The 24,113-nt window shown below is 45.3% G+C and overlaps 1 protein-coding gene across 6 annotated transcripts in view; it reads right to left on the reverse strand.

Annotated features, from left to right (window-relative positions):
* LOC140185146 (cas scaffolding protein family member 4-like) overlaps positions 1-24,113 on the reverse strand; it is a 120,505-nt gene that overhangs the window by 87,613 nt on the left and 8,779 nt on the right. Inside the window, exon 1 of one of the 6 annotated variants that reach the window (XM_072238552.1) lies at positions 7,408-7,488. The exons of the other annotated variants lie outside the window; for them this stretch is intronic. Within the exon in view, the coding sequence (XP_072094653.1) occupies positions 7,408-7,437 (30 nt within the window). The 5' untranslated portion in view covers positions 7,438-7,488. Of the gene's footprint in view, positions 1-7,407; positions 7,489-24,113 lie in introns of those variants that run through there. 6 annotated transcript variants of the gene reach the window in all.

Consider the following 24,113-nt stretch of genomic DNA (forward strand, 5'->3'; position numbering starts at 1 on the left):
CCCAACTTGTCCAGGGATCTGACATGGACGTTTATTATTGAGGTGGTTTTAGACAGTGAAGACAGCTTTGTGCTGTTGTTGAACTTAATATTGGTTCATTATTGTCACATGTACCAAGATACAGTGAAAGGTTTTTTGTCTGCTTGGCATCCGGAAGATCAAGGTTGTGAAAAGAAAACAGGACACAGAATATAGTCACGGGGAAAGTGCAGTGCAGGTAGACAAATAAAGTGCAAGGGCCACAAAAAGCTGGATAGGGAGATCAAGAGTTCATCTATAGCATATAAGAGGTAAAGTGTGATAACAGTGGGATAGGAGTTGTCCTTGAGTCTGGTGGTCCATGCTCTCGGTCTTTTGTAGCTACGGTCTGAAATGAGAATGTCCCAGGTTGGAGGTATTTCATTATTTTATCTGATTTCCCAAGATAAGGGGGATCTGTTCTAGGACCATTACAAAGAAGGCTCGGCAGCACCTCTACTTTCTTAGAAGTTTGCACGGATTTGGCATTACATCTAAAACTTTGACAAACTTATATAGATACACAGTAGGGAGTATCCTGACTGGTTGCATCAAGGCCTGGTATGGAAACACCATTGCTCAGGAACAGAAAAGCCTACAAAAAAGTAGAGGATACCACCCAGTCCATCCCAGGAAAGGCCCTCTCCACCACTGAGCACATCGACAAGGAGTACAGAAGCCTTAGGTTCCACACCGCCAGGTTCCGGAACAGTCATTATCCTTCAACCATCAGGCTCCTGAACCAGCGCGGATAACTTCGCTCAACTTAACACAGAATCATTTAGGGGCTTTGCTATTACTTGCTTGGTGGGTGGTGGTTGCTGATTCTTCCTGCTGAATTAGTGGGTGGGGGGAGGAGGTTAGTGGGCGGGGGGGGAGCATTGATGTTTTGCTGCTGCTTGTGCGTGGGAGGGGGGAAAGAGGGCTTTGGGGTCCTCTTCTGTTTCGTGGATGTCTGCCAAGAGTAAGAATTTCAGGTTGTACACTGTATACAATCTCTGATACCAAAGGGAATCATTGATCTATTCCACAAACTACAGACTCACTTTCGAGGACTCTACAATTCATGTTCTAATATTTTTTATTATTTACTATTATTATTTGTGTGTGTGTATATATATATATATATAATCTCAGTTAGTATATAATACTTTTACAATAAGTTCACTTTGAACTTTAAACTTCTGGACTTTGAGCCAGGGTTTGTGGAGAGGAAGTTGGTTTGCATGATTGACTGGACTATGTTTAAAATCTTTGCGCAACTTCTTGGGGTTTTCAAGTGCAGGAATCGTTCTCCAATGTGTTCCAGGAACAACAGCCTTTCCAGCGAAGCCGAGTGGCTGTCACTCAGCCGCTGGAAGGAGAACACTGACGTTGGATCACCTGATCTACCAGAGGGTTTGGAAGCTCGGCCACTTCAGGCTTCCCTGTGTGAGGGTATGGAAATATCTCAGTGACAGGTTGGAAGGACATTGATCTGTCCTGTAGGTATACTTTATTCCTACTCATCTGCTTTGTACCCAGTGACACCCTAAGGCATCTCAAGTGCAGGGGCTTACTGTTGTACCTGGCTCTCTCACTGAGTAAACTCGGCAGCTCACTGAACTCACACCCCCCCTTAGTAACAGGAGCCCGTACCTCCCCATCACTGAGGAACATCAGAAGGTTTTCCCAATCACAAATCTGATGTTTTTACGCAGCACACCCTCATCGTCAGGGTGAACGCACTGCCAGGCATTTCCACAGTCGGCCTGATCCAGAGGGCTGAATCCGGTGGGGGGAACCCACGAGTTCGTTTCCCACCTGCCTCCTCCGCAATCACCAGCTGCTTCACTGCTGCAGCGGGGGCACTGGATTGCCTAACAGTGAGATCCCGCTGTCTACGGTGTTCTAGGTGCCCCCTCCGCATGCACCCACCGCAGGCTGAGACTTCACCTCCCGCTGTACCCACACAACCACACTCCGAGGGCAGAAACAGCTAGGAGACCCAGAGTCTGAGGGAACGAGGCACAAGCTGAGGGTCAGGGAGGGAAAGGGACAGGAGGAGGAGGAGGAGAAGATGGAGGGGCTGGATGGACAGGAGCAGGGAGGAGGAGGAGGAAGGACTGGAGGAGAAGAGGTGAATGGACAGGAGGAAGAGGGGCAGAAGAGGGAAGGACAGGAGGGTAGGGAAGGGCAGGAGGAGAGACAAAGGGTCTGGAGGGGGAGAGAGACCAGAGGAAGCAGAAGGAAGGGCGGGCAGGACTGGATGGATAGAAAGGCAAGAAAGGGCAGGTGAGGGTGCAGGAGGGGGTGGGGAGGAGGGCAAGAGGAAGGTGGGCTAGAGGAACCAGAGGATCAGGGGCGATGAGGAATCTCGGAGCAGACATACAACCTTCTAACACCCCCCAACCAGTTACACTATCGCTGGGACCCATGAGCAACCAGGAGAGACTGGGTAACCCGTAACAATCCCCTGCCCCCAAACTACCCTCTGCAAGGACTCCTGCACCGATCAGAACACTTTGAGGAGTGAACCCATTCACTGACACAGCCATCATAACTCTGTTTGGTGCTGGCCGCTCACCCCAGTATGTCCCATGAAGACGAAGCATTTACTACTGCTTCCCTGGACATTCAGTGTGGAATCAATCCTGCTTTCTGTGGTGTTCCTCCTTCCCTGAATACAGCACCTCCCTCCTTGTCACCTCCCTCTCAGCTAAAAACATCTGGGTCAGCTTTGCTGAATTGTGGAGCTTCTTCCCCCCTCAGCTGCTGTCCGCGGCGCCTCTGTCGCCTCCAGGGTGTGTGGAGCCTGTGGGGAGGAGGCTGTTCACCAGAACATGGTCCTGTCAGGAGTTGTGCAGGTCTAGTTTCAGGCCGTGTATTAGGGTGCAACTCCTCCTAATGTCCTTTGGTCAATAACACCGTTCTTCCAAAGAATGGGCATCGATGCCGAAAACGACCCTGGTTTGCATGTCTCGAAAAGGGTGAAATCGTTTGCAGCTTTATAAACCTCTGGTTGGCCAGCATCTGGAGTACTGTGTTCAGTTCTGGCTGCCGCATTTACAGGAAGGATATGGAGGCTTTGGAGAGGGTGCTGGAGAGGCTTACCAGTATCTTGCCTCGATTCGAGGGCACCTGTTATAAGGAGAGGTTGGACAAACGTGGGTTGGGGTGTGGGGGAAGACCTGATCGAAGTTTATAAGATTATAAGAGGCATAGACAGCTAGTATGTTTTTCCCAGGGTTAAAATACTAGTGGGCATTTAATTTAAGTGGCAGTGGGGGGGGGGGGGGGCGGGGTTGGGATTAAAATCAAAGGGCGTGTGAGGGCAAGTATTACGCAGAGAATGGTGGGCACCTGGAAAACACTGCCAGGGTAGTTGTGTAGGCAAATATAATAGAGGCATTTAAGAGGCACTTGGATAGATATATTGAGATGCAGAGAAGGGAGGAAATAGATATCATGCAAGAAGAAGGGATTAGTTTAGTCTAGTTAGGCACTTAATCATTAGTTAGTCCTGACGAAGGGTCTCGGCCTGAAACGTCGACTGCACCTCTTCCTACAGATGCTGCCTGGCCTGCTGTGTTCACCAGCAACTTTGATGTGTGTTGCTTGAATTTCCAGCATCTGCAGAATTCCTGTTGTAATCATTAGTTTAATTAGTTTAGTATAACATGGTGAGCTGAAGTGCTTGTTCCTGTGCTGTATGATTCAATAGCCCATATTCACCTCTCCAGCTTCTGGACTGCACATCCTTCACCTCACAACACAGATGTACTGAACATTCACACATGACCACTCGAGCTCCTGGAGCCAACCCTGCAAACCCACAAGAGCACTAACGAACCAACTACACTCTCTAATTTTGGCATGACTTTCACGACTACACTCCAGCTGCATTTTTCTCACCACAGAATAGCCTCCTGCGTACTCCCCACAGGCTAACAGAAGCAGTGAGTGTGGCCGAGACGTTGACTGCAGAAGGCTTTTCAAACCTCGGGTGTTTGTGTTGTCCTCTCTTAGGACTGGGGTCCACTGGAGGGCTGCTCCACCTCACTGGAGGATCAGTGGAGGAACACCCACTCTCTTGCTTGCTGCGCAAGGCTTTGGAATGACCTTCAAACTTTCTTCCAAACTGTTGATGGTCATCTGCCTTTTGGACTGTGATTTTACTCCAAAATCCCTCCTGTTTCTTTAAACTGACGTCCAGTCCCTTTAAGCCTTATCCAGTACTGCCTGGATTCTCCCTCACTCTCAAAGGTCAGTAATACCAGTAGTGTTAGATGCCCATCTGGGCACAGGGATGGCTACAGCTTCCCACAGAGTGCCCACACTTCATCCTCCAGAGTTGAGCCAGAGGATCAAGAAGCTAAGCACTAGAACCAGCTGCGTCCCAAAGTCTGGAGCGCTGGAATCATCTCCGATCTTCCTGTGGCGCCCAGTTGGAAACACGGATGTGAGGAGAAGGCGGGACAGTGGGACAGCTGGTGAAGCTGCTGCCTCACAGTCCCAGTGACCCAGGATCAATCCTGACCACAGGTGCTGTCTGTGTGGAGTTTGCACACCCTCACTGTGACTGTGTGGGCTCCCCACCCCACCCCCCACGTCCCGAAGGTGTGCTGCTTGGTAGGTTAATTGCCCATAGAAAGAGCTTAGGTGAGTGGTAGATAGATTCTGGAGACTGTGGAGGAATAAAATCAGATGAGTGTAGGATTGGGATTAGTGGATGGTTGCTAACCAGCAGAAACTCAGTGGACTGAGGGTTCTATATCCCTGTTAAGTACTTTGAGGTTTGTGAAAGTTTATGTAACGACTACACTGTACCCACTATCGCCCTGAAATACTGGAACTGAAAATTTAGTTCACTACAGAATACTGGGCATTCCTCAATAAAGAGATCACAAACTTGTATCTCCCCTGTACAACTTTGCAGCAGGTATTCATAGCAGGGGAGCATGTGAGAATGTAACAAGCTCCATTTTAAATGTTCCTGCAAAGGCACTTGAGTAAACTGTGTGAACATTATCTGTAAACTTGACATGCCACCTCTACAGTAAGTTTCTCAACAATTAGTAAGGTTCCAAAAGGGGCTTATCAACCAATGAAACACTTTTTAAGTAAAGTCTCTGTTAGAATCTAATTAACCAATAGCAAGCTCTCACATATAGCAAAGACATAATGACCAAATATCCGCACTAGTGCTACTGGTTGAAAGTATGGATATGCTCCAGGATTAGAACTTGCTGAACCTTTCTTTGGGGGGGTTACTTCTCCATCACTTAAGATGGTGATTTGGCTTAAACTTTCATTAAAATGGCCTCCTATAGTGCAGTAGTTCCACAGTCTTGCACTAAACTAACAAACTGAATTACTGACAACACATACAAAAACCGAAGGAACCCAGCCGGGCAGGCAGAATCTATGGAGAAAAATGAACAGTTGACGTTTCAGGTCAAGACCCATGGAATGCCATTTTCAGCATCTGCAGTACCTCTGGGTATCTCTTATGTTCCTGTATTATTGACTCAAGGCTGTGAAATGGAACTTGCAATTATTATTTAACTTCTGAGTGAATTGTTGACAAGAAGCAACTTTTTAAAAATGAACTTCCCACGCACCTGAGTTCCCGTCTGGCTCTGACAAAGGTGTTGGCTTTGTTCGATAAAGGACTGCTCAGAAACTGCTGCTCTCAGCTACCACACCTCAGTAGCCATTTGATCTAAGCAACATCAGTTCCTTATTCTAACACACACAAAATGCTGGAGGAACTCAGCAGGCCAGGCAGCATCTACGGAAAAAAGTGCAGTTGATGTTTTGGGCCGAAACCCTTCGGCAGGGCAGTCTTGCTTGTGATCAGTTCCTTATTCTTGAATCCTTCCACTTGCTTTTTCTACACCAGAGCATCAGATAAGATTCAGGAGGAAAAAATTCAGGTTAATTGCCCTTCCTTCAGCTCTGGGCTAATGAGTGACCCTTCTCATAACCTTGGGCAACTGGTGTAGCCAATTCAAACTGGGGACTGAGCATGCAACACCCTGCAGTGCAGGTCCAAACATCTAGTCTTCGGGGTTGCACAATGCACTGGTGCCTATACATTGCACACTAGCAGGAAGTCTTAAAATTGGAATAAGCAACACACATCAAAGTTGCTGGTGAACACAGCAGGCCAAGCAGCATCTCTAGGAAGAGGTACAGTCGACGTTTCAGGCCAAGACCGCTCATCAGGACTAACTGAAAGAAGAGCTAGCAAGAGATTTGAACTAAATTGGAATTAAACCTATTTTAATCACATTCCTTTAGCTATTCATTGGATCGTCAACATTTTCAGCTTCTGCCTGAATGTCGATGACTCATTGGAACAGCACACACTATGTGTTGGAGGAATTCAGCAGGTCAGGCAGCATCAGAGGGGGAAAATAAACAGTTGACATTTCCGGCGAGACTCTTCATGAGGACCTCTGCAGTTCTGACAGGGATCCCAGCTGACTCTTCCCCACCATTCCCATGCCTTCCTGGTGCTGAGGTTAAATGAACTTGCATTACCACAGCAGCTTTCCTATCCCACTGCCAGCCATCTACCCTAGACTGTTTCGATTCCCTGGTCTGCTGAGTGCTTCTGGAGTACAGCCCCAACAACCAACCTGGGTTCCATCGTGAACTCCGATGCTGCCCGTGGAGAGTTTGCCTGTTCCTCGTGAGCTTCCCCCAGGTGCTCTGATTTCCGCCCACTTCCCAAAGAAATATGAGTTAGAAGGTAAAATGCCCACTGTAAATTAGCCCTGTGTGTGGGTGAATCTGGGGGTAGTTGATAGGAATGTGGAGAGAATAAAACTGGGACAAGTGTAAATGATAAACGCAAGAGATTCTGCAGATGCTGGAAATCCAGCTGAGTTCCTCCAGCATTTTGTGTGTTACTAGCTTAAATAGATGCTTGATGGCTAGCACAGACCAGTGGGCTGAAGGGCCTGTTCTCCTGCTGTGTGATTCTATATCTGTCACATTCTTCTCAGTAACTGCGTGGAGCAGGAAGCTCAGGACCAAATTGCTCACGGCCTAACGCACAAATTCGAGAGCAATAAGTTCAGGGCACGGGGAAGAACTCTCCCTCAAGACAGGACATCAAATATCAAGTCCGTCGGGGGGCGGTGAGAGGGAATGGTTTAGCGATCGGGCAATGCAAACTATGGAAGCGTTGGCACAAGTCAAAACATCTGATCTTCTAGTCTGCACAATGGAGTGGTGGGATTTAATTCAAAAACAGCGACTCGCTAACTCACCACAATTGTTTTTATAGCATTGGAGAGTTGGGTACCGATTCCCGTCTCCACTCTGCCCTCTGATAAGCCTGCGGTCTGATGGTACGCGGTTTACTAGAAAGAACTTGAGACAGAGAGAGATACTCACTGTGAACTTCATCTTCCATCTCCAGCTCATATTCCCCAGGACATGCACCGCGTAATATATATATCCAGCCGAAGCGGTGCATCGGACTTACTGCGAACTGGGCATTTTCAAACACTGACTGCTTTCTCCCCTCGCTCTCGGCGATTGCAACTTGTATACAGTATTGAAAATGTGCCTCTTGCTCCAGTCACCGGCGGCCTCGCGTTGAGTGACTGGATTCGCTGCTGCGGGGCTCCGGTGGGGCTCATTACCATAAGAAAACACGGCTGACTTTCCAATTGGCTCGGCGGAAGGCCTCCAGCAGGTGACCGCCCCGGGGTCGTCGCACTGAGGGACCTTGCAGTCCAACAGCCGGGAAGGCGAGGAGGGAAGCCGCCCATCACTGCATTTCATTTACTATCTCACCAATCTTTAACAAAAGAAAATCTCTAGATGCTGGAAATCTAAACAACGTGCCGGAGGAACTCAGCGTCTATGGAAAGGAGTACAGTCGACATCTAGGGCCGAAACGTCTTCCTATACTCTTTTCCATAGATGCTGCCTAGCTTGTTGAGTTCCTCCACCATTTTAAGTGTGTCGCTAATCTTCATCTTACTTTAAAGTCACATGCTCATCTTGCTTATTTACAAAAACAAAAAGTTTCTTCTTTGCCTTCCCATTGACAGCAATATAGATACCTGACAGTCAACGCCGGCATGGTGGGCTGAGGGAACTGAGTCTTTCCTGGTTAACTTTATCCAATTTCACGGGCGGTGGATGGGCTGCTGACTCTCCCTGGATTAGACTGGATGCCCAGAATGTGAGCTACAGACTTACAGTGCGCAAAGTGCTGTTCCCACAATGCTCCTCACCACCCCCCCCCCCACACACACACACCTGATTCAACCCCTAGTCTAATTTACAATGACCAATTGATCTACCAACTGGTATGTCTTTGGACCGTGGGAGGAAACCAGAGCACCGGGAGAAAACCTAAGCACTCCATGGGGAGGACATCCAGGGACTCCGTGCAGGTGACATCAGAATTGAATTCCAAACTCCAACGCCCAGAGCTATAATTGTCACAATGTGCGCTGGCGATATCGGAACCCAGGTGTAGAGGAAAGACAGAAACGACGGCGAGATTTGATTCATGATAATTGCAAAAAAGCATCAGCGGCTCGGCCAAGCAACACTGCGAGAAGTAACATTCTGCAAACTAGGACCCCGGGATTCATGTTAATCAGGCATCTGCTTAAGTAATACAAGTAACACGGAATGCCTGAGCCTATCAAAATAAATTAACAAGCTTAAACAAAAGGCACCAAGAGACCGGATTACAAAGAGCGAGTCGCTCAAGAAGAACACATGGAACTCTAAATAATTAATGACTGTAGTTAAAATAACAATAAACCAATTCAATTGTTGTTCCTTTTTGCTCCTTGGCGGCATTTTTTGCCGTTTCCTTAGCATTTGTCTGTTTTTTACAAGGCCCAGTTTGATAGCCCAACGTTCAACCCAGCATGGATGGAAAGCCTGCAAGGACAGCCGGATTTGAACCCGGGACCATTTGCCTCAAAGAATGGTGCTGATGTCACTACACCACCAGCTGGTAATAAACCAATTCAAGTGCTCAAAGCACCTCAGCACCCTACACTCTCCGGCGACCCACACAGGCCAGAAGAACTCATTATACAATAATAGTGTCATGCTAACGGTTATCTGTTTATGGAATGACCCAGTGGACTTCATGCTCACTGACAGACTCCCCTGTCACACAGATGGAGTATACCTCATTTCACTCCAGTAAGCGCCTGGCACTGTCCAAATAGAGTCAAAAGAGCAATGTCGCCATGTTTACTGACTGCAGCTCAGTGTCAGAAGCAAAATGCCGTAACATGCCTGTAGCCTGTGCATCTGAAGGCCAGTTTCTTCATTGGTATTTGCAGCCAAAATGTTCGGTGTCCGTATCTGGTTCTCTGCAGTTCCAGGGTGGAGGTGAGAGGAGATGCAATTACTCAGGGGTTGTTGAAGATCGACAACAAGCCCCTTTAAAACGTAGTAGCCCCACTGCAGCACACCAATTCCCTATGGTTTGGGGTTGCCAGGACCACTTCACTTTGATAAGAGTATTGCCTCCCATCAGCCAGAGCGGGCAGGCCCCAGAAACTGACAGGTTTATCTCTCAGCACCATTCACGTCTCCCAGGATGGAGAGCTGTCAGTCCACCAACACCATTTCTGGCCCTCCTGGTGAGGAGGAGATGACCCCTTGTTAATACTACCAGGAAAAGGCTGGTTTGAAACCAGGTCTGTGGTCTGGACGTTGGACCAGATGCAGTGTCTCGAACAGAAATATCAACTGATGTTCCCACCACAGAGGCTGCTTGACCAATTGATTTCCTCCAGTGACTGTTCTTCCTCAGACTCCAGCGACTTTAGTCGCTTGTGCCTCTGTGATGTTAACTTTTGTTGCCCCTCTGAACTGTTTCCAGCCCCATAGGAGAGTGAATTTCATAAAGTACCCTGTCCTAGGATCAGAACCCAGGCCCTTTTTCTATCTGATACCCCGATTTGCTTTGTGCCCTTTACCACATGAACGCTTTACAGAGGTTGGGAAGACTCATGTGGGGCCAATGGTAGCATTTACTCTTCCTTTCCACCAAGGTGTAAATGATTAAATATTCAGAAGTTCACATTCCTGAGTTAAGTTTATTGACAAGACAATTCTGCATCACTGTCTGGTATGGGGGGTGTGGGGAGGCTGCTGCACAGGACCGAAAGAAGCTGCAGAGTGTTTTAAATTTAGTCAGCTCCATCTTGGGTACTAGCCTACAAAGTACCCAGGACATCTTCAAGGAGCAGTGTCTCAAATTCTTGGGTTGGTTAAGGGAGCATCTCTGAATGGCCTATTCAAAGTGAAAAGAAAGAAACCGGAACCACAGGACACTGCAGATGTTGGAATCGGGTGCAAGAAACAAGAATCTGGAGGAACTCAGTAGGTCAGGCAGCTTCTATGGAGGGAAAAGGACAGTTAGTGTTTTGGGTCAAGACACTTCATCTGGATGATTTGCATTTGTCCAGCATCCTTCACATCCATGAGGCAGTTGGTGGTTGTAATATTAGGAATAGCAGAAACAATTTTGCACAAATTAAGAATCTAAAATTTGACAATGAACAAATAAAAACCATTGAAGACATCCTATCCAGAGGCATCACAGCTTGGTATGGCAACTGCCCCTGCCCAAGACTACAGAAACTGCAGTGATCTGTGAATGCAACCCAGTCCATCATGATAACCAGCCTCTTCCCCCATACGTATCAAAAACCCCTCCCACCTGAGTCATCCCCTTTTCTCTCACCTCCCATCGGGTAAAGATATGCTGGGAGCAGCCTGCAGAACTGAAGCCACACATCCCAGCACCAGCATAGCATGCCGAGCAACACAAACAACAGCAACCAAACAATAACAGCAAAATCAGCTCCTTTCCTCTGGCTCATCCACACGCATGAGGCATCCTACACACACACACACACACACACACACACACACACACGAGGCTCAGACATTGAAGCGGGTTCTAACTGGAGAGCTGGGGCCACTGTGGGTGTCTCAGCTGACTAAGACCAGCTGCTGGGGGTGTCTAAACAGCTGATCTTCCTCCAGGCAGATGTTTTAGATTCTTATTGCTTCTACCTCCTTCCCCTCCACCAAAGTCTTCAGGTCTCCCTGAAATCTTATCTTCTGCGCCCACTCAGTTCCTGGAACTGAGACACTACACATGGGAACAGTAAGCTGTTAAAGACAAGAACTTTAAAAGTGTTAATGCACAGATGTATCTTGGGGCCCAAGTCCAGAGCACTCTGAAAGTGGCTGCATGGATTGGTATTCTGGTAAATGTGGCATGAGGCATGCTTGGTCAAAGCACAGAGTTCAAGAGTCAAGAAGTCATATTGCAGTCTCACAAAACTCTTGGAAGGCTGTATCTGAAGTATTGTATTCAATCCCTTTATAATGAGGATGGGGAGGCTTTGGAAAGGGTGCAGAAGAGGTCTACCAGGACACTGCCTGGATTGGAGGGTGTGTGCTATAAGGAGGTTGCTTTCCCTGGAGTGGCAGAGACTGAGGAGAGACCCATAGGAGTTTGTGAGAGGCATAGATAGAGCAAAGGGTCACAGTGTCATACCACAGGGAAACAGGCCCTTCAGCCCAACTGGTTCATGCTGGCTGTAGAGAGTTAGTATCATTTCCCAGAACTGAAATGTCCAACATCGAGGGTGAGAGGGGGAAAGTTTTACACGCAGAGAATTGGTGGATGCCTGGAGTGTGCTGCCGGGGCGGTGGAGGCAGATACGACACAAGCATTTAAGAGGCTCTCAGATAGACACATGAATATGTCGCGAATGGAGGAACAGGAACATCTTATAGGCGGAGGGGATTAGTTTAGTTAAGTGTTTAATTACTAGTTTCATTTACTAGGTACAATGTAGTGGACCAAAGAGCCTTTTCCTGTGCTGTAATGTTCTAACCCACCATACAATGATTTCCTGGGACATGCAACTGGTTGTCTCCCTACGATCACGCTAATCAGTATCTCCAATAATCTTCCCAAGAGCAACCCCCTTCCTCTTCACTGCTCAAACCCACAACTATTTCTCCAGCTGTCATCTCTCCAGTTGTCTCTTTGAGATGTGTACATATTAAGCAACAGGAATGGAGATTATGAAAACTTGTGGGAGCACATGGCCCAAGGCTGTTGTCACTCTCTGTGTGAACTGATTACTTCAGTAGAGAAGTAAAATGGAGTCACAAGGGACTGCAGGAACTGGAATCTGGTCACAAACATGGAATTTTCCATTTTCAGGAAACCTTCATCCCACCCCATCGGCTCTGGTGCACGCCTACGTCTCCACTCATCTCACTGAGTCAGTCCACCTTTGAAATTTTCATATTTCTCTGCAAACTCCTGTCAGTCCTTAGACTCAGGCCTACCCTTTAATTTCAATCACCAACCCTGCACTGTCTCCCCCCTCACCCAAGTAATTTGGAATTTAATCAGTTGACCTTTAGATCTAGCTGCCAAAGCCCTAAGTTTGGAATTTCATTTCCAAAGCTTCTTTCTTCATCCAAGGCATTCCTTCAAACCTCTATCTCTGCATGTCGACTCTAGTTCTATATTTGATGTTCTATTCCATTGTCTGATGACGCTCCAGGCTGCAACATTACCAAAGCCCTGTAAGTGAAATTTGTTGTTGTTGATACCAGGATTGACCAACCACCTGCTGAATGTTTCTAGCAGATGGTCAGTCGATCTTCTGTTTTAACTTTTGGATTTCTAGCATCTGCAGTTTTCTATTCTCATTCAGAGATTGACTACTGTTTCTCCTTGGCTGTGGCCAGGCTTGCTAACTCTTTCAAAGTTCAAACTTCAGATTAAATTTATTATCAAAGTACATTTAAGTCACCATTAACAACCCTGAAATTTGTTTTCTTGCAGGCATACTCCGTAAATGTTAAAAACCATAATAGAATCAATGAAAGGCCACATCCAATAGGACGGACAAACAAGTATTGCGCAAAAGAACCAAACTGTGCAAACACTAAAGAGAGAAAATAATAATAATACCAATAACTTTATGCAAACATATGCAATTCTGATAATAGCTAAAGGCATCCGTTTGTCTTGCGAGACCAAGGATCTGTGCCTGGAAAGTCTTCACTCTCCAGGGTACAGGCCTGGGCAAGGTTGTATGGAAGACCAGCAGTTGCCCATGCTGCAAGTCTCCCCTCTCCACGACACCAATGTTGTCCAAGGGAAGGGCATTAGGACCCGTACAGCTTGGCACCAGTGTCGTCGCAGAGCACTGTGTGATTAAGTGCCTTGCTCAAGGACACAACACGTTCCCTCGGCTGGGGCTCGAACTCACGACCTTCAGGTCACCAGTCCAATGCCTTAACCACTTGGCCACGTGCCCACGATAAGAGTTACACAGCATTAAACTTATATGAAAGCGCAACCCAGAAAAATGAAGACCTTATCACTATAGAAGAAAAAGTTAATGAATGGAAGAGCATGACCCTCCATGGAAGACATCCCCACGATCTGAACAGACTAGATGTCGACAAGGAAGCTTTGAACATCTGGCTCAGAGTTGGAGACCTCTTAGCAGAAACAGAGGGGTTCCTTGTGGCAACAGGGGATCAGGTGGTTAACACAAAAAATTACCAAAAATACATAATAAAAGACCAACAAATTCGGGATGATAAATGTAGAAAATGCCAAGAGAAACCAGAGACAATCCAACACATTACAGTAGCAGTTTAACACAATCTGATTACTTACACAGGCACAATCAAGTGGCAAACATCATTTACCAAATTCTTACTTTAAAGTACAAAACTCATAGTCAGAGTCCCACAAATTATACTATGACTGATCCATTATTACAGATAGAACAATCCATAATAACCAGCCAGATATAATATTACAGGATAAACAAGCAAGAACAACTTACTTAATCGATATAGCTATTCCAAACACACATAACATGCAGAAAGCAATGTGAAAAAAAAGAAAAATGCTGAATTCAAAGAGGAAGTTGAAAGACTGGAACATGAACAGGATATATATTGTATACTGTCCCAGTAATAATATCTACAACTGCTCTTCTCCGTGGATTGTCACCTTGTCGTGGTGGAGAAGCTTGTGTGGTCCTGAGGTCCCGAGAGCAATGCCGTCTGGAGCTATGCTCCTGGTAGGGTCACCCATGGCGGTAAGGTCGAGGGTGAGGTCCCTGACAAAGAACAAACCAACCAAGACCTCAACAGTGGAAGAGGCGGACGAAGTTACTTTGAACTCAACGGCTGTGAAGGCGGATGAAGGCTGCAACAAATCCATCAGCTCCAATCGGCATGGTTTCCATGCCATTGGAATCAGTTGGTTGATTTGTGAAGTATCGTGTGCTTCTTGGAGTGCAACATCAAGTACACGTTAAACAAATACGCACACAGGCGTCTTTGCTCTGTGGGCCACTTCTTCAGAATGAAGACCATCATCCTCGACCTCGAGGGATAGCCACGACGGCGACAACTGGTAACATCCCAAAGCCACTACACAATAGCGTTAAACAATTAAGCCTACACGGCAATATTTATGTAAATCTCCAGAAAGCCACAATATTAAATACCACTAAAGTATTCCAAAAGTTCCTAGCAATTGAGAAATGAGTGTGCTTGGCTATGCATGTACCTCAGATTTTATAAGCATGAGCTGCGAAAAAAATAAAATATAATAATAAATAAATAAGGAATACGTATCGAAAACATGAGATGAAGAGTCCTTGAAAGTGAGTCTGTAAGTTGTGGGAACAGTTTAGTGATGGGGTAAATGAGGTTGAATGAAATATCCCCACTGATTCAAGAGCCTGATGGTTGAGAGGTAATAACTGTTCCTGAACCTGGTAGTGTGAGTTCTGAGGCTCCTGTACCTTCTTCCTGATGGCAGCAGTGAGAAGAGAACATAACTTGGGTGGTAGGTGTCCCTGATGATGGATTGTGACAGTGCTCCATGTAGGCGTGCTCAGTAGTTGGGAGAGCTATACCTGTGATGGACTGGGCCGTATCCACTACTTTTTGAAGGATTTTCCCTTCAAGGGCATTGGTGTTTCCATACCAGGCTGTGATGCAGCCAGTCAATATACTCTCCACCACACTTCTATCAAAGTTTCTCGAAGTATTAGATTTCATGCCAAATCTTTGCAAATTTCTAAGGAAGTAGAGATGTTGCCGTGCTTTCTTCATAATTGCACTTACATGCTGGGCCCAGGACATGTCTTCACAAATGATAACACCAAGGAAGTTAAAGTAGTTGTCCCTCTCCACCCCAATCCTTCAATGAGGACCGGCTCATGGACCTTCAGTTTCCTCCTCCTGAAGTCAATAACCAGCTCCTTGGTCTTGCTGACATTGAGTGAGAGGTGGTTGTTGTGACACCACTCAGGCAGATTTTCATTCTCTCTCCTATATGCTGATTCATCACCATCTTTGATTTGGCCAACATCAGTAATGACATCAGCAAACTTAAATATGACATCGGAGCTGTTCTTAGCCACACTGTCATACGTGTAATGTGAGTAGAGCAGGGGACTAAGCACACAGCCTTGTGGTGCACTGTGCTGATGGAAATTGTGGAGAAGATATTCTTTGGCAATCTGAACTGACTGGGATCTGCAAATGAGGAAATCAAGGCTCCAGTTGCACAAGGAGGTATGGAGGCCAAGGTCTTGAAGCTTATTTTAGTTTTGACAGGATGATGGTATTGAATGCTGAGCTGTAGTCGATAAAGAGCATCTTTGCTGTCTAGATGTTCCAGGGTTAAGTGAAGAGCTAATGAAATGGCATCTGCTGTAGGCTTGTTGTGCTGGCAGGCAAATTGGAGCAGATCCAAGTCGCAGGAGTTGATATGTTTCATCACCAACCTCTTAAAACACTTCATCACAGTGGATGTAAATGATACGGTCAATAGTCATTGGGGCAGGTTACCTCGCTCTTCTTTGGCACCGGTATAGTCGAGGCCTGCTTGGAGCAGGTGGGTAACTCAGACTGCCAAAGCGAGAGGTTAAAATTATCAATGAACACTCCAGTCAGTTGATCAGCACAAACAGTATTTGGCCTGAACCCCCATCTGGACCAAGTGCTTTCTGTGGGTTCACCCTCCTGAAGGATGCTCTCACGTTGACCTCAGAGACCAAAATCACAGGGTCATCAGAGGCTGTGGGAGTTCATGAAGGTTCCTTCATATTTTGATCGTCAAAGTGGCATATCTGAATCTCTTTGTCACCTCACTTTGTATCTGAAATTAGTTACAAAGAGAGTGGAGGCGCTCAGAGAGTGCCCAACACCATGTGGAGAACTTTGGACAAGAAGGAATTATTGGCATTTAGATGGTTTCTTTAAAATCGCAGCCCAGGGCACTTTCCAAAGTAAAATAAAAGAAACAAGTGGCACACAGCAAGGCCTGAGTGATAGCCAATCAGAGTTCAGTGACAGTGAAGAAGGAGCAAACCAGCCAGAATGTCAGGAGACCTTGGCAAGACGAGAATTCAGTTTGTGGACTCATCTGAGGGGAAGTGTCTCCAACAACGCAACATTCCCTCTTGTCCTGGAGATGAGAAGTTGAGCCACTGTAGTGACTGATCTTGGTCCTTACGGCTTTAGAATAACACACACAAAATGCTGAAGGAACTCAGCAGGTCAGGCAGCATCTATGAAGAGGAATAAAGAGTCGACGTTTTGGGCCAAAATGATTCATCAGAGGACTGGCCTCTAGAGACTACAGCCTTAGACCTTTAGTCTCTACAGAGTCTGATTCAGGAGTGAAAGCAGCAACTACTGTGCCCCTGGGGGAAAAGGTTTCTCCGACTCACCTCAAGAGTGATAGTTTCACATTGTTTTTGGGTCCCATTTAGAACAAGATCAGCTACAGGCACACAGCGTCCCCTTGCAGTTGCCTGCATAAGTTAAACTGGGTTTTATTAGTTCCTGAATCTTGGGCATGATCTTATTGTCCAAGTGAACTCAGCTATTCCAGCACAGCAGATACAATCCAGCAAAGTTTGACAACTTTTCTCAGTCTCAAAGGCAGGCACTTCCCTTTCAAAAGCCCATCAAACCAGAAACTGCCACGTTCCTGCGCCGTGAATGAAATGCTAACCCTGTATAAAGGAGTGCTTTCTCTGCAGTGCAGTGTTTCATTTACAAATGCTTTTCTTCTTCCTCTTCTTCTTTTGAATCCTCAAAACAGCAGTTCTTGCACCACGGTGCTCAACAGTGGTTTTATAACTGCAGGAGAGATCAGACAGGCTCAGCTAACAGACGTAACTAAGGCTTTGCCGAGCTGCAGCCCTGTTCATTGCAGCAACTATTGTGTGAATGGCAAAGACCTGTGGTGGCAAATAGACTGTCTGTCCAACCTCACGCTCACCCCCTGTGACTAGGGATGTCCACACCTTGTGGCCACAAGTAGGTAGGGGATTGCCAGCTTATATCCATGCCTCAGATGATGGAAGGCAAAGAGCTTGGTGGAGGGAGAAGGCTTCAATGAGATCGCACTTGGTTCTCCTGAGTACAGGCCCAGAGACATCAGATGTTCCTCATGCGTCAAGTGTTCCATTCCTGGAATCAATCTTGTGAACCTCCTCAAAATTGTCTCCAGGGCCAGCACATTTTTCCTTAGATGCAAAGCCCAAAGTTGCACACAATATTCCAAATGCAATATGACCAAATATTTGCAAAGTCTCGCCAGTATGTCCTCGCTTTCATATTCTAGCTTTCTTGAAATGATTGACAGGACACTCACAAGTAAAACCAGTTGAGAATTCAGGACCCAGGTAGCAGTTAGTGTACATTTTATCACCGCAGGGAATAGTTGAAGCAATTAGTGTAGATCGGGTGAACATTAGGTCAGCACACAAAACTGGAAGGAAACGCAAGACGAAGAGTGTGAGAAGGAAGTTTGTGCACTTGGTGGCCACTTTATTAGGTACACCTGCACACCTGCTTGTTAGTGCAGATATCTAATCAGCCAATCGTGTGACAATGCACAACAGCATGCAGACATGGTCAAGTGGTTCGGTTGATGTACAAACCAAGCATCAGCATGCGGAAGAAATGTGATCTAAACTACTCTGACCACGGAATGATTGCGGGTGCCAGACGGGGAGGTTTGAGTATCTCAGAAACTCTGATCTCCAGTGCTTTTCACATACAATAGTCTCTAGAGCATACAGAGATTGGTACAAAAAACAAAAAAAAATCATGTGGGCGGCAGTTCTGTGGGCAAATCACTTTGTGAATGAGAGAGGGCAGAGGAGAATGGCCAGACTGCTTCAATCTGATAGGAAAGTGACAGTAGCTCATAAAACCATACGTTACAACAGTGGTGTGCAGAAAAGTATCTCTGAACTCACAACATGTAAAACCATGAAGTGGATGGGCTACAAATGTACACTCAGTGGCCACTTTATTGGGTACAGGAGGCACCTAATAAGGTCATGTATAAGCTTATCAACTTAAACCCTGTTTTTGTGATGTCAGTGATTGAATTTTTGGAAAGGATTCCACTTTTCTTTCCCTTGACCAACCTTATCTGCCATAACAACTGAGGAAACAAAGCCCAGTTGCCATGACAGTTGAATGATGCAAGGTCCGTTGAAGAAACTGTTTCTGTCTCTGCCTTAGGCAACGTGAAAACCACATTCACACACAGTTCAATTCCAGTCTGATATTGAACTTTGAGAAACACACATCCTGTTGCATGACTACTTGTGAGATTTCATACAACCCAAGCGAATGGCACAGGAACCCAAACTACGTCACAGTTAGCTTAGCAATAAAGCCTTGCCCGCTGCAACTTTACCAATTCACTAATCTGAATGAGGGCTAACTACTTTGTTATAAGCATAGTGGGTCGAGATAGAACAGCTACTTTATCCCAAACATGATCCATACCACATCCTGGCCTGTCCCACATGACTGACAGAAGCTGACAGAAATGTGAGCAGTTGCTTACTCTGTTACAGTCTAAGGGAGATTTTAGTTGGTGAGTGGCATTTCCTAGTTGAAAACTGCCCTGAAAAAGACTCGTTCATCCTTTAGATATACTCATGGAATAGAACCACCCAGGAGAGAGCATGCCTTATGAGGAAAGTTTGAGGAAGCTAGGACATTTCTCTTTGGAGCGAAAGAGGGTGAGCAATGACTTGATAGTGTCATAGGTCGATTGGATAACCAGAAATTTTTCCCAGGGTAGAAATTGTTAATAATTTTAAGGGGATTGGAGGAAAGTATAGGGGATTCAAAAGTAAGTTTTTGTACACAGAGAGTGGTGGGTGCATGGAATGCCCTGCCTGGGGTGGTACTAGATGCAGGTACTTTAGAGATATTTAAGAAACTCTTGGATAGACACATGGAGGGCTCTATCGGAGGGAAGGGTTAGATTGATCTTAGAGTAGGTTATAAAGTTGGCAAAACATCGTGGGCTGAAGGGCTGTACTGTGCCGTAGTGTTCTGCGTTCCAAAATTAAGATGAGTGGGATTCACGGTGACCTGTCTGTTTGAATGCAGAATTTGCTTGCCCACAGCAAACAAAGGGAAGTGGTCAGTGGGTCTAATTCTAGCGAGAGGTACATGACTAGTAATGTTCCGCAGGGATCTGTACTGGGACTTCTGTTGTTTGTGATATAATAAATGAGTTGGATGAAAATGTGGGTGGGTAGGTTCGTGATTATGCAGATGGCGCAAAGATTGCTGGTACTGTGTGTAGCCAAGTGTTACGGCGGAGTGACAATCAGTTGCAGCTGTGGGCGGGGAAATGGCAAGTGGAATTTAATCCAGGCAAGTGTGAGGTGCTGCACTTTGGGGGAGGGATATAATGTAAAGGGAGAGTGCACAGTTAATGAAGGGATCCCTAACAGTGCTGATGTAGAGAGGAATCTTACAGTCCACGTTCACAGCTCCCTGAAAATGGCCACACAAGTCAATAGGCAAAGGCAGCATAGAGGTTCAGAGTCACAAGAGATTCTGCAGATGCCCGTAATACACACAATACTCAGCACGTCATGCAGCACCTATGGAGAGGAACAAACAGTCAACGTGACAGTAATGAACCAATCACCAATGGCAGGGACTCAAGGATATACTCAAAGCTTCCTTTAAAGAAATGCAGCTGCTCCTCTAACTCCTGGGAATCCCTGGAGTTTGACTGCTTAGGGTGGAGGAGAAGCATTCAAGATGGAAACCTGCATCAGGAACACTCAGAACAGATGCTGACCTGCTGAGCTCCTCCAGCATTTTGTGTGTGTTACCACCTCACAGTCTGCCTGCCCACTCACAACATCAGCAACATCATGTTCCTCGGAGTGTGCTGATCCCACATCAATCACCCTAGAACATGCTGAACTGCAGAGGAAGCAAGCCACTTTGAACCCTGAAGGACTGCCCAGAAAGAAGGTTGTATACACCCAGTGGCTACTTTATTAGGTCATTCCTGCACCTAATGAAGTGGTCGCTGGGTTTGTCTCTGTACGTTTGTGGTCTGCTGCTGTAGCCCATTCACTTCAATATTCGACGCATTGTGCATTCAGAGAAGCTCTTCTGCACACCACTGTTGTAATGCATGGTCATCTAAGCTACTGCTGCCTTCCTGTCAATTTGAACAGGTCCAGCTATTCTCCTATGAACTCTCTCATTAACAAAGCACTTTCCCCACAGAACTACCACTCACTGGATTTTTTTTTTTTGCACCATTCTCTGTAAACGCTAGTTGTGCGCGAAAATTCCCAGAAGATCAGCAGTACTCAGATCACCCCGTCTGGCACCAAAAACACTGGACAGCATTTTTTAAAGTGTTGCAATGGACTCACTTTCAAGCTCTCTTCATCTCATGCTCTTGAAATTTACTGCTTATTTATTATTATCATCTATTTTTTTCTCCGATCAAACTGGTAACACCTGAGGTACGTGCATAGCCAAGGACACTCATTTTGCAATTGCTAGGAACTTCAGGACTTTTTATTCTAGTGGTGTTTAGTATTGCAGCTTTCTGTACCTAATAAAGTAGCCACTGTGTGTATGACCAACGTGAGAGAAATAGAGACAAAGAGAATGACAGAGAGTGTGTGTGTTTGTGTATGTGAGAGAGAGAGAGAGAGAGTAACTTTCCTGTAATACCATGGGCTCTTATTTTGTTCAGCAGCTTCTTGTGAAGCACCTTGTCAAGGGCAAGGTCTTCTGAAGATCTCAGTAAACAACATTTTCTACTTCTCCTTTGTCTATCATGCCTGTTATTGCCATTTCCTTAAAGAATCCCAGCAGAATTGTTGGGCAAGTTTTCCCCTTAAAGAAACCATGGTGAGTTTGGCCTATTTTATCATGTGCCTGCAAGTACCCTGAACCATCATCCTTAATAATGGATTCCATCCAATATCTTCCCAACCACTGAAGTCAGGCTAACTGGCCTTTAATTTCCTTTCTTTTGCCTCCTGCCCTTCTTAAAGAGTGGAGTGATATGTGTAAATTATCAGTTATCCAGACCATTCCAAAATCTAGCAATTCATAAAAGATCATTATTAATGCCTCCACAAGCTCTTCAGCTACCTCTTTCAGAACACTGGGGTGTGGTCCACCTGGTCCAGGTGACTTATCTACCTTCAGCACCTTCTTCTTTAGTAATAGCAACTGCACTCACTTATGTTTCCTGATATTCTCACATTTCTGGCACTATGTTGGTGTCTCCCACAGTGAAAACTGACAAAAAATACTTACTAAGTTTGTCTGCTATTTCTTTGCCCCTCATTACTACCTGACCAGCGTCAATTTCCAGTGGTTCGATATCCATTCTCGTTTCTCTTTTACTCTCCATATATCTGAAAAAAATCTTTAGTATCCTTTTATATTATTGGTTTCATATTTCGTCTTTTCTCTCCTTATGGCTTTTTAGTTGCCTTCTGTTGGTTTTAAAAAGCTTTCCTATCTTCTACCTTTCCACTAGTTTTGACTATGTAATACGTGCTCATTCGCTTTTATGCAGTCTTTGACTTCCATTGTCAGCCATGGTTGCCTCATCCTCCCTTTAGAATATTTCTTCTTCTTTAGGATGTATCTATCCTACACTTTCCGAATTGCTCCCAGAAACTCCAGCCATTGCTGTCTTGCCATCATCCCTGCTAGTGTTCCTTCCAATCAACTTTGACCAGCTCCCCCTTCTTGCCTCTGTCCTTTACTCCACTGTAACACTGGTACATCTGATTTTATCTTCTCACCTCTCAAACTACAGGATGAATTCTATCATATTATGATCACTGTCTCCTAAGGGTGTTGCCAGATCCAGTTACACAGTCTAACCCCTGCCTGTTGGTGCCACTTTTTACCATTCTCAGGCAGATATTAATTCACTGTTAGATCAATTTTGCAGACTTGCTGATAAAAGTTGGTTACAATACAGCTAATCGACAAGTGTGACTCATGTTATTAAAAAAATTTCACAGTAAAACCAAAGAATACATGACCATACCAAAAATAACCCACCAGGAAAGGTATGAGATTTTTATCAGATTGGTTATTTTAAGATTCACTGGTGAACTGTCCCGTTCATTGTCAAACATAATTGAAAGGCTCTCCAAACCAAACTTCATAAATTTGTTATAATGTGTATCTTAGTAGCACAAATGTACAATAATTTCTAAATCATGTTTATATATACAGTATATATATCTTCAACAGTGTTGGTAATTAGGGCAAAGAGTGGAGAAATTTTGCTGTTCACACACCCCAAACCACCAACACTACTGCAGATTATCATGTACTTTTGTGCACAGAGCTGGACCTGGTACTTCCTGCACTGCAGCTGAAATGATACACGTAAACCATGAAGACCTGTGAAACCTCCTGATCTCACCAAGGGAATTGGAAAGTTGAAGTCGGGTTCATTGCCATATGCACAACTATCTGAATGCAGTCAGTTACTTGTAGCTGCATGACAGGCACATCATTCACAAGAAAAAACATTAAGTCATATAAAATTATACCAGAGAGTGCAACTGGAATAGAAGATATGCATTTTAGCGCATAATAGTCATGGTGCTGCGATACAGAGGGAGCCATTAGAGTTGCACAGGTCAGTTCAAAACCAGATCTATCAGGACAAACATGAGTTAGGGTAGATTCCTTTGTAACAGAGGAAGCTGAAGGGAGAGTTAACTGAGTATAAAAGAATGGATTTGAAAGAATGTATTTCCCTGAGTCATAAACTTGAGGAGGTAAATTCAGAATAATCAGAAGGATTAGGGGTGGAGATGGAAACACTGTTTTCGCCTGAAGGGTGACAAGGGTCTGCACCTCACTGCAAGGGAGAGGGAGAAACCCTAACTTTTAATCAGTACTCGGCAGTGACCTGGCTGAAAACTGACACAGACTGAATGGGCTGAGAGACCTTCTTAGCTGCACACATTTTCTGAGTTGTCTGAAGGCCCCTGCTTTCCATCTACACTTCTATCCTATTTCATCAGTTTTCATATTTATCCTGAAGATATGAAATAGGCGGGGGATCTGACAGCTCAAATGGTTTGTCTCAAAAAAAATACAAATGACTGTGTGCAAGTAGCAATTGTGGAGGGAAAATGCTAGCATTTCGGGTCGAAACCTTGTATCAGAACCACATGGGCCAGTTTGTCTCTCCCGCTACCACATAAATCAACGCGATTGGTTGTAAGTGTGATGCGGAGGGCTGCAAGACTCTGAGTTGAATGCTCCATTATTGCTTCAAAGCTTCTAGGCCACGCAATTGAAAAGCAGTTTATCTAAAATCTGTAGTGAGCAATTCATTGGAAGTCCTGAAAAGCAGCTTAAGTCATGTATAAGGATACAAATTTGTCAAGGAGACTCAGGATTTGTTTGTTAAGTGAAGTTCAGATTTCCAAATGATGTGATTGAATTCTTTGAGGTGGTAACATTTGGATGGATTGGGGGAAGCATATTTGATCAGATGAATGGATTTTAATAAGATATTTGACAATGCCCCTTAGGAACATCTGTAAATAACCAACCATCTGACACTACTTTAAATCTAGATTGGATACTCATTTATAGATTCTGCAAGTGCTGGAAATCTTGAGCAACACACACATGCACAAAATGCTGGAGGAACTCAGCAGGTCAGACAGCATTTATGA

Source organism: Mobula birostris, chromosome 2, assembly GCF_030028105.1.
Source record: "Mobula birostris isolate sMobBir1 chromosome 2, sMobBir1.hap1, whole genome shotgun sequence".
NCBI lineage: Eukaryota > Metazoa > Chordata > Chondrichthyes > Myliobatiformes > Myliobatidae > Mobula > Mobula birostris.